At 34.5% G+C, this 14406-nt stretch overlaps 1 protein-coding gene across 4 annotated transcripts in view; it reads left to right on the top strand.

Moving 5' to 3' along the window:
* The first annotated feature begins 2519 nt into the window (after positions 1-2519).
* ct (homeobox protein, cut) overlaps positions 2520-14406 on the top strand; it is a 53786-nt gene continuing 41899 nt past the window's right edge. For all 4 annotated transcript variants that reach the window (XM_088032215.1, XM_088032214.1, XM_088032213.1 and 1 more), the window contains exon 1: positions 2520-3044. In XM_088032215.1, the coding sequence (XP_087888341.1) occupies positions 2919-3044 (126 nt within the window). In that variant the 5' untranslated portion in view covers positions 2520-2918. The remainder of the gene's footprint in view (positions 3045-14406) is intronic.

Genomic DNA, 14406 nt, shown 5'->3' with positions numbered 1-14406 from the left:
GATTGATATTGATCACAATTTATTCAAGACACAAACAAGGATAATGATCAATTGTTAGCAATGAATTGATAATTCTGATAGTCAGTGTCATAGAATTGTATCTAATTACAACTTTTGATCAAGAAAAAGTATCACTAATTGATAATTGATTATATTTTGATACTGACGATCACTTTCGTTCCATAATTTAGACGCCGCACTAAAAATTGATCATATTAATTACAATTTCAACATTGAAGTAGTGTCCTCAAGATGATATTGATCAATAATCATTTTTAATCATTGATCGCCAATATGCAACTTTAATGAAATCACAATGACGCCACAGATATTGATATTGATATTAACAACTTTTGATTAAATTTTGATAGTAAACAGCAATGATAATCTTGTGATTATCGGGTGAATCAAAATCAATAATTTGCTCCGACATACACACAAAATAAGAACTTTTGAAGATTTTTAAAACAACTTCTTTCTATCAATAAATCAAATCGGACACATAACAATTTGTGATCATTTTTCTTTGAGATTAGACAGAAGAAACTGCAGCTGTTATTCCGTGCTACAAGTAAACACATTTCCATAAACAAGATACAACAATCTGATCAATAAAAGCAATTAGTCGTCAAAACATAAAAAATCAATATCAATTATAACTAATCATAATCATAATAAATCAGAATTCGATCAATAATCAGATCGACCAGGAAGCAAAAGCGCAATTTTCGATCATTTATCTGGGAGTTTCGTAGGTGAGAAACTGATTAATTTATTTTTAAATTTTACTTTTTACAGTTTTGTCAATCAATATCAATAATCTGTTCCAACAAAGCAGTTTTTCTTAATAACACAGGAGGCTAATCATTAAATAGTTACTTTTACCTGTCATCACTTGTAGTTTCTGTTACGAAAGAGCACGAGAGAATCAATATCAATAATAACTAATCATAATCAATCAAAATTCGTTCAATAATCAAATCGAACACAAAGCAGAAGTGCAATTTCGATCTTTATCTCTGAGTTTAGACAGTCAGAAACTGATCAATTTATAGTGAGCTTCAAAAATCACAGAATTTGGTCAATCAATATCAATAATTTGATCAAATGAAGCAGCTTCTGTTAATAAAACACAGTAGGCTACTTAGTTATTGATTACTTTTACTTGTCATCATTTGTAGTTTCTGTCCCAAAGAAACACAAAAGAATTAATATGAATAATAAATTAATCAAAATCAATCAAAATTCGATCAATAATCAAATCAAACACGCAACAGAAGTGCAATTTTTGATTATCTTTTAGTTTATATGGCGAGAGACTGATCAATTTATAACTAGAGTTTCAAAAATCAGTCAGTTTATTCGATCAATATCAAAAATTTGATCTAAAGAAGCAATTTATAATAAATAAAACGTAGGAAGCTAGCGGTAATTGATTATCTCCAGATGTTTCTGTCACGAGAGAACACGAGAGAATCAATATCAATAACAACTAATCATAATCAATCAGAATTCGATCAATACTCAGATCGAACACAAAGCAGAAATGCAATTTTCGATTATTTATCTCTTTTAGACAGTGAGAAACTGATCAATTTATAGTGAGTTTCAAAAATCAACCACTTTTGTCAATCAATATCAATAATTTGATCCAACAAAGCAGATTTTTCTAATAAAACACTAGAGGCTATTCAGTAATTGATTACTTCTAGTCGTTGTTGTCACGAAAGAACACGAGAAAATCAATATCAATAATAACTAATCACATAATCAACAGTGAGATAATCAATATCAATAATTTGATTCAACGAGGCAGTTTGTCCTCAATAAAACACAGAAGGCTATTCAGTAATTGATTACTTTTCCTTGTCATCACTTGTAGTTTCTGTCACGAAGGAACTCAAAAGAATCAATATCAATAATTCGATCTTAAAGTGACAGAAGATCAATAATTCGATCAGTGATTTAGTAGCTGTGTGAAAGCGGATTTAGTTATCCGAGTGGAAAATCCTCTCAGGCTAATTAAAAGTACAATATAATAACAGACTTATAGTTATGATATGATAATCGCTGATTAATGAATGTTGATTAAAGTCGCAAAGTACGAAAAGTGTACTTTTTCGAAAAAGTGCTAAAATAGTAATGAGGAGTTTGTCCGGTCCTTGTCCTGTATCCTCGGCACTCGGTAAGAAAATCATGTAGAAGAAAGCGGCGAATTGTCGGCACATGCGCCCGCGCTGTCATCCCTCTAAAACATCACTCACTAGAAAAACCCTTACAGGCGTGGAAGGGGTACGAAATGCGCACATAGACTATACTTCGATTTTTAACTAAAAAGAATATATCTGCCTTTTACTTGTGCTCCAGCATTGGTCCTACTATATCTCCAATAAATCGGAGCGAGACGCAGATGGCGCTTCCAGCGCGTGCGAGCGAGACGCCACTAAAACAAGACGCGCCGCCAGAGGGCGCCTACAATCAACAAAGGGGGCGGAGTCTGGCGCGAAACAGAAGACGGCGAAACAAGGACAGAGTCGCGGACTACTCTGATGCACCATGCATGCCTTACTCCGTGACTCAGTGTTGGGATAACAATCCCGACGTGCACACGTGGTCTTGATTTGACAGTTCGACGGGTTCAGGACGCGATCCGCAACTTTTTGTGCTTCCGCAAAGAATACCAGTGACATGTAATTTCCGTGTGGTGTGAGTGAAAGACATTTCGATCGAAAATTCTTGTGCTCGCGTGTTGCTCTTCGATTCCGATCACGCAACGAGGATCGAATTTCTTAGACGAGAAAGAGCAGTTCGAGTGTTAACTTTTGGTGGTGATGTTGCACGGTGTGGTGGAGTGACTTGCCAAAACGGCTTTCTTAGCTGAAGCTCCAGCCGTGGCTGAACTGGAGGACCGAATCCGCATGCAGCCTTCGGCCACGGCTTCCATTCCGCCTCCCAACGCGGATATGGACCTGCAGACGGTTCAGTCGATGGATTGGCTATTCAAGAAGGAGAGGTTCTATCTTCTTGTGCAATTCTGGCAGCAGGTCAGTCACTTACACTTTGCGCCACCAACCCTCAACACCTCCAAGAACCAACTAAAATTACAACTTTTCTCGTGGAATTGTCACAATCTCATCACCTCGAGTCTTATTATTATTATTGTCATAAAAAAAAAATCCAAGTGATTTTTTCCTCTTTGAATCCTCGACTTCTTCCAGTGGCAATTTTTCTCCAAAACTGTTAAAACTCACTCCAACGCTAGGATTTCTAACTAGTCCAGTTTTCCCGAAAAAATTCCGACGTTCCTTCTTCTCTTAGTCTTGATCTTTATTTTTCCGTAAAAATGTCAAAGTCCCAGTTCATTGAATTCATAAGTATTTTTAGTGTTTCCGGAAGGAATTCCGAAGTTTTTTCGGATATTTTCTTCACATTTTTCTCTCCAAGTCTTAGTCTTCATTTTCTCGTAAAACTCCAAAACTTTTCCCTGAAAATCGTCGCCAAAATTGACACGGACTTGCTCTTTTTTCCAAGTGTTTTCTGCCTTTATCTTAATTTTCCCGTAAAAATTTCAAAGTCCCAGACCGGTTAATTCATAAATCTTCCAGTATTTTTACAACGTTTTTTCGAATATTTTTTTCAAATTTTCCTCTCCAAGTGTTGGTCTTCAATTTTTTGTAAACTTCCGAAGCTTTACCAGAAAACTTGTCGCCAAAATCGACCCGAATTTGCTCGTTTTTACAAGTTTCTTCAGGAAGTTTTTCCAATCTTGATCTTCAGAGTCTCCCAAATCACTTTATTCTCAAGCTTTTCAGACGTTTTTTCGGATATTTTCTTCAAAGTTTTCTCTCGCAGTGTTGGTCTTCATCTCCTTATGAAGATTTTGAAGCTTTCCTGAAAAATTATCACGAAATTGACCAGAACTTGCTCGTTTTCACAAGTACTTTGAGGAAGTTTTTTCAGTCTTGATCTTTAGAGTCTCAAACTTTTTAATTCATAAGCTTTTCCGATATTTTCGGCAAATTTTTCTTTCGTAGTTTTGGTCTTTATCTTTTCGTAAAAATTCCGAAACTTTTCCGGGAAAATTAACGTGAAAATCGAGTCGAACTTGCTCGTTTTTACAAGTTTTTTCAGAAAGTTCTACCTGTCTGGATCTTTCATAACTTTATTCAGTGTTTTCACGACGTTTTTTCGGATATTTCCTTTAAATTTTCTCCCGTAGTCTTGCTCTTTATCTTATCTTAAAAATTCCAAAGCTTTTCCGGGAAAATTGTTGCTAAAATCGAGTCGTTCTTACAAGTTTTTTAGGAAGTTTCTTCTGTCTTGATCGTTCATAACTTTATTCAGTGTTTTCACGATGTTTTTTTGGATTTTTTTTTCAAATTTTCTCTAGTACTTTTGGCCTTTATTTTCGCCTGACAATGCCGAAGCTTTTTCGGGAAAATTGTCGCCAAAATCGACCTGAACTTGTTCGTTTTTACAAGTTTTTCAAAGGGTCTCGAGAGGTGTTCTCCAGTTTACTGAATTTTCAGGAGCTTTTCAGTCTTCAATTTCCTCCAAATTTCAACGATCATAAATCCAGCTACAAATTTCAGTTTTTCCCTAAAAACTTTGCATATTTTTTCAAGAATTTCGTTGTAATTCTTTTTTTAAAATTTCCGACTTATATTCCAAATTTCTTGTTTTTGTCTTGACTTTTTCTGCACTTCCAACTCAATTTCAATCTCCCCATTTTTTAGACTAAATTTTCCGGCTTTCTCAGCTCCAGAAACTTAAAATTTTACCGTTTTTTCGACTCCCGAAAATTTCCCAAACTGATTTTCAAGGATACTTTCGTCTCTAATTGTAGCCAAACTCTTCGTCATTTTGTTATCTAATTTTTTTTTCGAATCTAAGAAGTGCTTTTCCGTTTATTCATTTCCTCATGTCTTCCCGCAGTCCTGAAGCCCATTTTCCCGTTCTAATTCCCAGCAAAATCCTCCAATTTCCACCGTTTTAAAATTTTCCGAGCCGAAGAAGTGTTTCCTTTTTCCGCGAGTCTCCCGTGCGTGGCTCCGTCCCGGCGCACGTCGCGACGCTCCCAGCGCCGCGCCGCGTCTGCCATAATACAGGCGCCGTCCGTTCTTCGTGCGGTGGCAGCACCGGTCGGACACCCCACGCACTTTCTCTTCGAAATTTCGTTTTTTTTCATCCAGGGCCGGCTCAGTGATAGTTAAAGTTCACGTAGAGAATGGCAAAAGCGTCTTCTCGTAAGGTCAACAGATCTAAGTTGAGGTAATTAAATTTCCAGCCCGCGGTTTGATGCAACTCGCGCTGTTATCCACTAAATCTCAACCGTTACAAGAGCCAGAAGAGTTGTATTTGTGGTTTTATGCGTTTGGGTTAATGTCGGTGTTGACGGTGGGTTTTGACACCTTTGCGACGACGGGAAATTTACGGAAGATTCGCCGGCTGCGGGAGAGATAGTTAAGCGACGGAAAGTTGAGTACGAGTTTAATGGTAAAAAAGAGCTTTTTCTGGAAAACGAACTTTACTATTATTGATAGTTAGGAATTATAACTATCAAACGTTGGCACTAATTTTCTTATTCTTTCTATTTCAGTCAAATTTAGCTAATTCGGGCAAAATGACATATATTAACTAACTATAATTATTAACCTATGGAAACTTAAAATAGCTACAATGCGCTAAATTATAGTTAAAACAGTGATTATAATTTTGTTTGTAAATTATTTACAACAATTTGTAAAAAAAAAATCCTAATTTTAAGTCTTCAATTAATTATATCGGAGTTTAGTCAAATTGGTAATTAGAATCTTTAGTTTCGTTGGTCGGAATAGCTATGATTCATTTATTACGAAAGTTCACTTTAAACAAATAAGGAAACAAATAAGTATCAACTAAATTACGTAATTAATTAACGTGATTTTTCCGTTATACGCACGTTTAACTACAAAAATGACGAACTAAGCTCAAATTATATCTAAAACTATAATTTTATGTGGAAATTAGCAGTTTTTCAATAACTATTTACGACAAATTTGTAATAATTTTAACTAATTATAGATCACCATAAAAAACATGCCAAATTTAATTAATTGCGTCAGAATTAAGTTGTCAATTCTGGTCTAATTAGAAATTAAAACTTTACGTGTGCGTTTTACTTGTTTACAACTATAAAAACGTTTTAACTATAAAAACGAAAATTAAAAGATCGAAAATACAAACTGGTGTTAGCTAATTACGTCGAATTCCGATAAAAATTAGTACCTAATAGAAACGCATTCGTAAATTAACTATAAATTCGGCGAAAGTGCAAAATTATAGTTAAAACCGTTATTATAATTTTATTAGTTAACAATTTACGACGATTTGTACTAAGTTGAGTTTCTAATTTAAGCCTTCAATTAATTACATCGGAGTTTTGTGAAATTTGTAATTAGAATCTTTGGTTTCGTTGGTCGGAATAGTTAGAATTAATTAATTACGAAAGTTTACTGTAAATTCCACTTAAAAACTCAAAGTTCTTATGTCTGATGTTCTTCCATTTTACTTAATCTAGGCAAAAAACAAATGAGTATTAACTAAATGAGTAATTATGTAATTAATTAACGTGATTTTCCCATTATAGTTACACGTTTAAAACTATAATTTTATATGAAAATTAGCAGATTTTCATTAACTATTTACGGCAAATTTGTAATAATTTTAACTAATTATAGCTAACTTTAAAAATACACCGAATTAAATTAATTGCAACAGAATTAAGTTGGCAATTCTGGTCAAATTAGTAATTAGAATGTTACATTTAAGTTTTTACCTGTTTACGACTTAACTACACGTGTAACTAATTTAATAATTAATTTAATTAATTATGGTGAAATTGTAGCAAAAATTCCATTTCAGAGTTACGTCAAATTGCAGCGAAAATTGTGGATTTTTGGTTATTAACTAATTTTAGTGTTAAATTGAATATTACTAATTTAATTACTGTTTATCAAATTAGATTAGCTCACATTGTTAATTAATTTACTATTTACTATTATTTTACTATTATTAATTTATTATTTTAACTCTGGGAATTAAAAATAAATAGCTAAACAAAGAAACTACGAATTAACGAGCTGTTTGTGGAACTAAGCGTTAGTTAAAATTAATAATTAGAATTAACTAATCATGATGAAATTGTAGCTGAATTTTGCTTTAAAAATTACAGAAAAAGAAGAGGCAATGTTGATGTTGACTAACTAATTTTAAAAGTACTTGTGTCAAATTGTAAATAGTTAATTAGTTTAACTAGACAGTTAATTGATTAGAAGTAACATAATTTAACTAATTTGAGAGCAAAATAATGTCAGTTATAGTTAAAAATGTCACACACGGCCCACTTGACTAAAATGTCTTAATGCGTTTCGCCACCGCCCGGGTCATCCTCAGGCATCAGCGATTAGTCATATATTCTTTGTTCAACGATTTCGTCGTCTTAAGATTATAATATTGCACCAATGTAAAGTTTCTCTCGTCATTGTGTCCGATTTCATAAATTTTCCCATCGTCACGTAATAATTGCATGCGACACAAAATCACAAACGATCGAAAGTAAAAAATCCCTCCCAATTAATTTGGTTCTGACACGAAAGAAGCTCAGAAAAAATAATAAAACCCCTCCATACACATATCTGCGAGTTCAATAAATTCGAGCCGTCCGACCCTTAAACGCGAAGCAGCAAAAAATAAAAACTCCAAAGGGGTGAAATTAGTCATAGACGTTCGGTTTGTATGGACCGCTCCGTAAAAACGGACGCATCAGCTATATTATCTGAAATATTAAATCGGCATATATGAGAAATTCAAATCTCCCCAATAAGTTAAACCCTTTTCCATTCTCTCCGGCAGACAGACCCCAACAGATGGAGATTTAGAATGGAAACCTTCAGGACGAGCGAGAAGTTTTTATGATCGGGGTGGCGGGGTGTGGTTGGGAAATTCGCCGCCGGAAAATCGCCACGAAAATGCTACGGAATTTTGTTTTTTTTCTACATTTTCAGGTAGTTCTACGGATTTTTGAGATTGTTTTGATTTTCGGTTGGTACCTACTTCTTTTTAGAGACTTTTCGTTCTTGAGGGATTTCAGGTGATTTGCCTATTCAGTTTTCGGAATTCCATAGCTACCAACGTATATTTATAAAGTAAAAGACAAAGATTTTGGAAATTTTTATTTTCAAAAATCTCAAATTTTTTACTAAAATTCGTAATTCTGTCAATTTTAGTGCTATTGGAATCAACTTTACGGATATTTCTAATTTTGAGTCACTTATTAACTCCACCAAATGTCAAGAGATTAGAGCAAAAAACACAGATTATGGAAATTTATATTTTTAACACTAACCAAAAAATTTCCAAAATTTTTACTAAAATTCGTAATTCCGTCAATTTTAGTATTATACCAATCAAATTTGGAGACATTACTAAAATTTTGAGGCGTTTATTAACTCCACCAAATTTCAAAAGTATAGAGCAAAAAACACAGATTTTGGAAATTTTTATTTTGACGACTAACCAAAAATGTCCACAATTTTTACTAAAATTTATAACTCCGGCAATTTTAGTACTATAGCAGTCAAATTTGCTGAGATTACTAATTTGGAGCCGTTTATTAACTCCATCAAATCTCAAGAATATAAAGTAAAAAACACATATTTTGGAAATTTGTATTTTCACAACCAACCAAAAATTTCCAAAATTTTTACTAAAGTTCTGTCAATTTTAGTACTATAGCAATCAAATTTGGTAAGATTACTAATTTTGAATCGTTTATTAACTCCACCCAATCTCAAGAGTACATATATGTAGAGCAAAAAACACAGATTTTGGAAATTTTTGTTTTTAAAACTAACCCAAAATCTCCTAAATTTTTTAGTAAAACATCGTAATTCCGACAATTTTAGTACTATAACAATGAAATTTAGTGTGATTACTAATTTTGAGTCCTTTATTAACTCCACCAAATCTCAAGATCATAGAGCAAAAACACAGATTTTGGTAATTTTTATTTACACAAACAAAAATGTTCAAAAATTTTTACCACAATTTGTAATTCTGACAATTTTAATGCAATTGCGATAAAATTTGGGGAGATTACTAATTTTGAGTCGTTTGTTAACTTCACTAAATCTCAAGAGTAGAAAGTAAAAGGCACAGATTATGGAAATTTTTATTTTTAAGTCCAACCAAAAATCTCCAAAATTTTTACTAAAATTCGAAACTGACAATTCCGACAATTTTAGTACTATAACAACGAAATTTGGTGAGAGATTACTAATTTTGAGTTCTTTATTAACACCACCAAATCTCAAAAGCATAGAGCAAAAAACACAAATTTTGGAAATTTTAGTTTTAGTTTTTAATAAAATTCGTAATTCCGCCAATTTTAGTACTATAGCAATCAAATTTGGTGAGATTATTAATTCTGAGTCACTTATTCTCTGCACCAAATCTCACGAGTATGTATCAACTTTGAGAAGCGATTTTTGTGGTTTTCGCGCGCCATCTGTTGATCATTTCCCTCCGCGCGACATGTGTCAAAAAACAATCGCGTTTGTTTCCCAGCCTAGCCTAAATCATCCCAGTTCCGTCCCGATTGTCGTAAAAACAGTCGAAAATCGATTTAATTATCTCCCCGATTGGTCAAATTGTATAGAAGTCGAGATAAAACACGAATGAGACCTACCTCAATCGGAAAAAAGTTCCTTCAATGGCACGTCTCCGGGATATCCGGTGTCTTCCGATAAAATGGGGTGAAGTGAACCGATATAGACATTTACGGGGGTGTTTTTTATCCGTCCTCTTCCATTCAAGTGATCGGTAAGTGATCGAGAATTGGGGTAGAAGTCGAGATTCCCTCTTTAGACGGAGCGAAAAAACGCGCTTCTTTGTCGGGAGCGTCTGGAAAGTTTTCAGCGACTTTTTTCGTGGGAATCGGAAATTCGACGCCGATTTTTCTATTGTTATTGTCCGTAGGTTGAAGATTGACTTAACAGTTTCATCTATTGATGGGATGATTTAATCAATTTATTAAATCAAGCTCTTCATTGAATCAGTTTAGGTCACTTATCGGACACCAACCGGTCTTTGTCGTGTAACCGTAACAAGGAATTTTGAGTCCGTTCGAAGAGTGTCATGTAAACGTCTTTTGAAAAATCAATAATCCCCAAGTCTGTTGCAATTTGCGTCGTAATGCAATTTGTCTTTTGCCACCGCTAAACTTAACAAAATAATAAAGGATGAGTCTGTGCGAAATCTGTTCGGCGCGTAAATACAGAACGCTTCTGCCTCTGCATCACATCGGGATATAATTTAATTTAGTAACGTAATGTAAGAATTCCGGCTGAATTAACTTCTCTTGTCGCCTAAACGTTTCCGAATGTTTAACGTTTTACCCTTTCTAGCTATTACTGGCTTACTTATGCTCTGATGAATCTTACAATACTGCAGATTTATTGTGCGATCTTAGTGCGCCTGATAAACGAAAACATCATCAAACTAATTAAATCCCATCGTCATCGAAAATCCCGCTAAGCGGAGGAGCGACAACGGAAAAAGAAACGACAACGGACGTGACGTCATCACAATTTTCTAATCATCAATCATATATTTATGACTGAAGTGAATAATGCGTTTATTGGGACGATTCAATTGATTGAGACAGGGCCGGACTCGCCCGGAAGCGGAGGGTTACAGTGGGGACATCCTCTTTCAATGCAGATTCCACTAGTTGAAATTTCAATCGTCCACAACTCGGTTATCTGTTGTCGTACGCGGATTTTCGGCAGGGATTTGGAATCTGTGCGAAATTCTGCATAAAATGAGCACCGATAACTTGGGATTACTCCACAAATTAACGAGATATCGACAGAATTGCCTTTTTAGAGGGTCTTTTCGGAGTCTTTTTTTAACAAACTTTTTCGATGTGAAAACGACGTTTGATTTCCTTGAGTTATACATCAATCGAAAGAGCAGCTCAAGGTCTATGAAATGGCCAAATCTCAAATAGATCGGTAAAATAGTTTACGAGTGGTAGTCGAAAAAGAAAAAATAAAAAAAAAATCATCGAATGAGTAAAAAAATTTTTCCTAAAAAAGCGACCATTGAATTTTGAATATGAATTTTGAAATCGATGGTAAAAAACACATCTTTCTATCTGTCGTAGTTTCGAAGATAATTGGACCCTAAATATTTTGGAACGTTAAAAATTTTTCCGGAGCGACAACTCGACTTTAAACACTTTTAATTCAGGTACTTGTCGACGTACTTTAAAAAATGGCTGTTTATCGACGTACATTATTGATTCACACTATATTGGATCCCTTGTGAAATTCTGCGTAAAATGAGCACCAACAACTCCAAAAATAAGCGATAGCGAGTCTTTTTGTGGTCATTTTTTTATCAAATTTTCTCGGTGTGAACATGACGTTTAGTACCTTTGACTTATACATCAATCGAAAGAACAGCTCGAGATCTATCAACTGGTCAAATCTCATATCGATAGGCCAAATAGTTTACGAGTAGACCTCAAAATGTTTATCCATTAAGTCGGATTTTTTTTTCCCAACCTGAAATTTGCATTAGCCATAACTCAGTTATGTGTTGACGTACGTTTAAAATTCGCTTAGTTTTGGATTCAGCGTAAAATTCTGCGTAAAATGAGCCGCAATACTCTAAGTTTGCTTCACAAACAACCGAATTAGTTTCTTTTTGGCGTCATCACCGTTTAATACTTTAGAACCAGTGGTTTCCTGCAAGTAAATTCTTTTTTTTAACCATAGGTACCGCGGTTTGATGGGACAAATTGGTCGAGGCCGGGTCTGTCCTTCTAATTAACCATCGGTAAGTTTTGTTGACGGGACTTGTTTCTTTTCTTGGTCTTGGCTTCTTGCACCGAATCGATAAATCTCAAGTAAATTTTCCCTCGCCAAATATTAGCTCGATAAGACGAATTAAAACAGATAAATCGTTCTGTAAACCGAAACTTCCAAACTCTTCAACCGTTCAAAAGCCGATGACTGAATTAGTAAAGAATACAGAACAAAGAATTAAGAGCCCACCCCTTCGAAAATTACGTATTAAAATGTTTGATTTCCGCTTTGCTTGAGTCTTTCGGCTTCGGTGCTTTTCTCTTGTAATTGATTGTTAACATAGCAAGACGTGATGGTACGCAGGTTGCTTTTTTACCGACGTGGACGTGTGGCAAGTGTCTCTTCGCGGTGACCACTAATGCCATGACTCATTCTGTCAATTAAGCATTACTTCATCGATACATTTGAATTATTAAAACCAATTATCGGAGCACATTAACGCGGAGACGAGATAAACAACTCTCTGAAGCGAGTTTTCGCCATTTTTAACTACTGAAGAAGATGTCCATCACTTGGGAATATTTTCATTCCGTCGATAAAACCTGTTTGCTGGAAATTACTACTCTTTATTGGTTTTCCTTTCATGGAGATGGACGAGGAGGGAAAAAATTTAGTATGCAAGCTACGGGGCTAGATAATTGCCGGATACATGTGTATTTTCGTAATTGACAAGCTTTATTGATTTAGGAAATCACTTATTGCCATTTCATTACGGACACTTTTTGGGACTTTTGTTTGGTCACATTTTCAAGTTGGTACAACTGACTAGTAGCTTGTCACATTGACAGTTGCCAATTTTGAGGTTATTACGTCACATTGGACAAATATCCGAGCCAACTGAGTTTGTTTGATCGCGTCACTCAATTTTCAAGGTCCAATTTTTGCCGAAACTAGAATCGCTTCAAACTCAGTTGTTTTTTGACGTACGTTGAAAATGTGGCCTAGTTTTCGATCCTGCGTGAAATTCTGCGTAAAATAGATCCTTATAAGACAAATTTCCTTTATAATTAAACGAAATATTGATCGAATTAGGATTTAAGACGCTTTTTCCGGAGTCATTTTTTAACAGACTTTTTCAGTGCGAAAATGACTAACAGTACCTCTCAGTTATATATCAATTAAAAATGCAGCTCGAGATGTATCATCTGACCAAATTTCAAATCGTTTACGAGTGGTTATCAAAAAATTAAAAATTCATCAATTTTTCATCGATTGAATCGATTTATTTTTTCCCAAAAAAATTGACTATCGAATTTAAATGTTATGGAATGGATTCTGAACAAAGAGAGTGTGAGAAAAACGATGGTAAAAACCGCATCTTTCGTTCTACCTTAGTTTCGGAGATATCGAGCATTAAACATTTTGGAACTGAAAAGTACTCTAATCGCCCACATCTGGGGTATTTGTAGTCGTATGTTAATTTTGAGCTGTGATTTGGAATCCGCATGAAATTCTGCGTAAAATGAGCCCTAACTACTTCATTTTACCTCAGAAATAAGCCAAAAATCGACCGAAGAATCTATGTTTGCATAGGTTTAGTCATCTTTTTTTTTTGAAAAAAACAAATTTTTGACTTCCGGGAAATGTAATAACAAGTTCTTAGCAAACAAAACGCGAGGAACACGATGGCAAAAATCACATCTCTACATCTGTCATAGTTTTCGATATTTCCGAACCTTCAAAAATTTGGCCCTCCAGCGACTACCCAAAACTTTAATCGGTCATAATTTAGTTATTTGTTTGCGTGCGGAAAAAATTAGGACAGTTTTGGAATCTGCGTGAAATTATGCGTAAAATAAGCCCCAATAATTTCAATTTGCTTCAAAAATAAGCGAGATATCGACCGAATTACATTTACAGAGGGTTTTTTCGGCGTCATTTTTGAACAAACTTTTTTAGGGTAAAATACCTTTGAGTTATACATCAATGGAAAGAGCAGCTCGAGATCTATCAGCTAGCCAAATCTCAGATCGATCGGTTAAATAGTATACGAGTGAAGATCAAAAAACCAAAAATTCAAAAATTTTTATCGTTTGAGTCGCATTTTTTTTTTTTTTTCGAAAATGATCGAATTTTGGATTCTCAGCGAGAAAAACTGTGGCGTAAATTGACGATACTATCCGACGGAATCTCCAAAATCTCAAAGCAGTGACACCCAAAACGAAGAAACTACAGGGTGTTCATGCAGAAAACGAAAACTTTGTTGTCCCCTAAAATAAAAATCCCTAAATATCCCTGTTTTTGGGTTTTTTGTGATAATGTTTCATTGGTTTCCGAAGCGAAGAATTTTCCAATAACAATAATAATAATGTTTCTGTTCGGTCCGTTTAAAATTCCAGTTATTGATGACCGTCCCGAAGAAAAAAAGTCTATCGAATTCATTAAGAAGGTCTTTAAAAGTCGGATGTAATAAACTAATAAAATTTAATGTCCCCTCATAAAAGGCAATGAGACACCAGAAAAGCATCTGCATTCGTCTCGGCGAGCGTCTTTT

Source organism: Gnatocerus cornutus, chromosome 3 (assembly GCF_029298725.1).
Source record: "Gnatocerus cornutus isolate USDA-ARS CGAHR chromosome 3, icGnaCorn1.1, whole genome shotgun sequence".
Taxonomy (NCBI): Eukaryota; Metazoa; Arthropoda; class Insecta; order Coleoptera; family Tenebrionidae; genus Gnatocerus; species Gnatocerus cornutus.
Note: the sequence above shows the minus strand (reverse complement) of the source record. Positions and strands in the feature narration are given on the sequence as shown.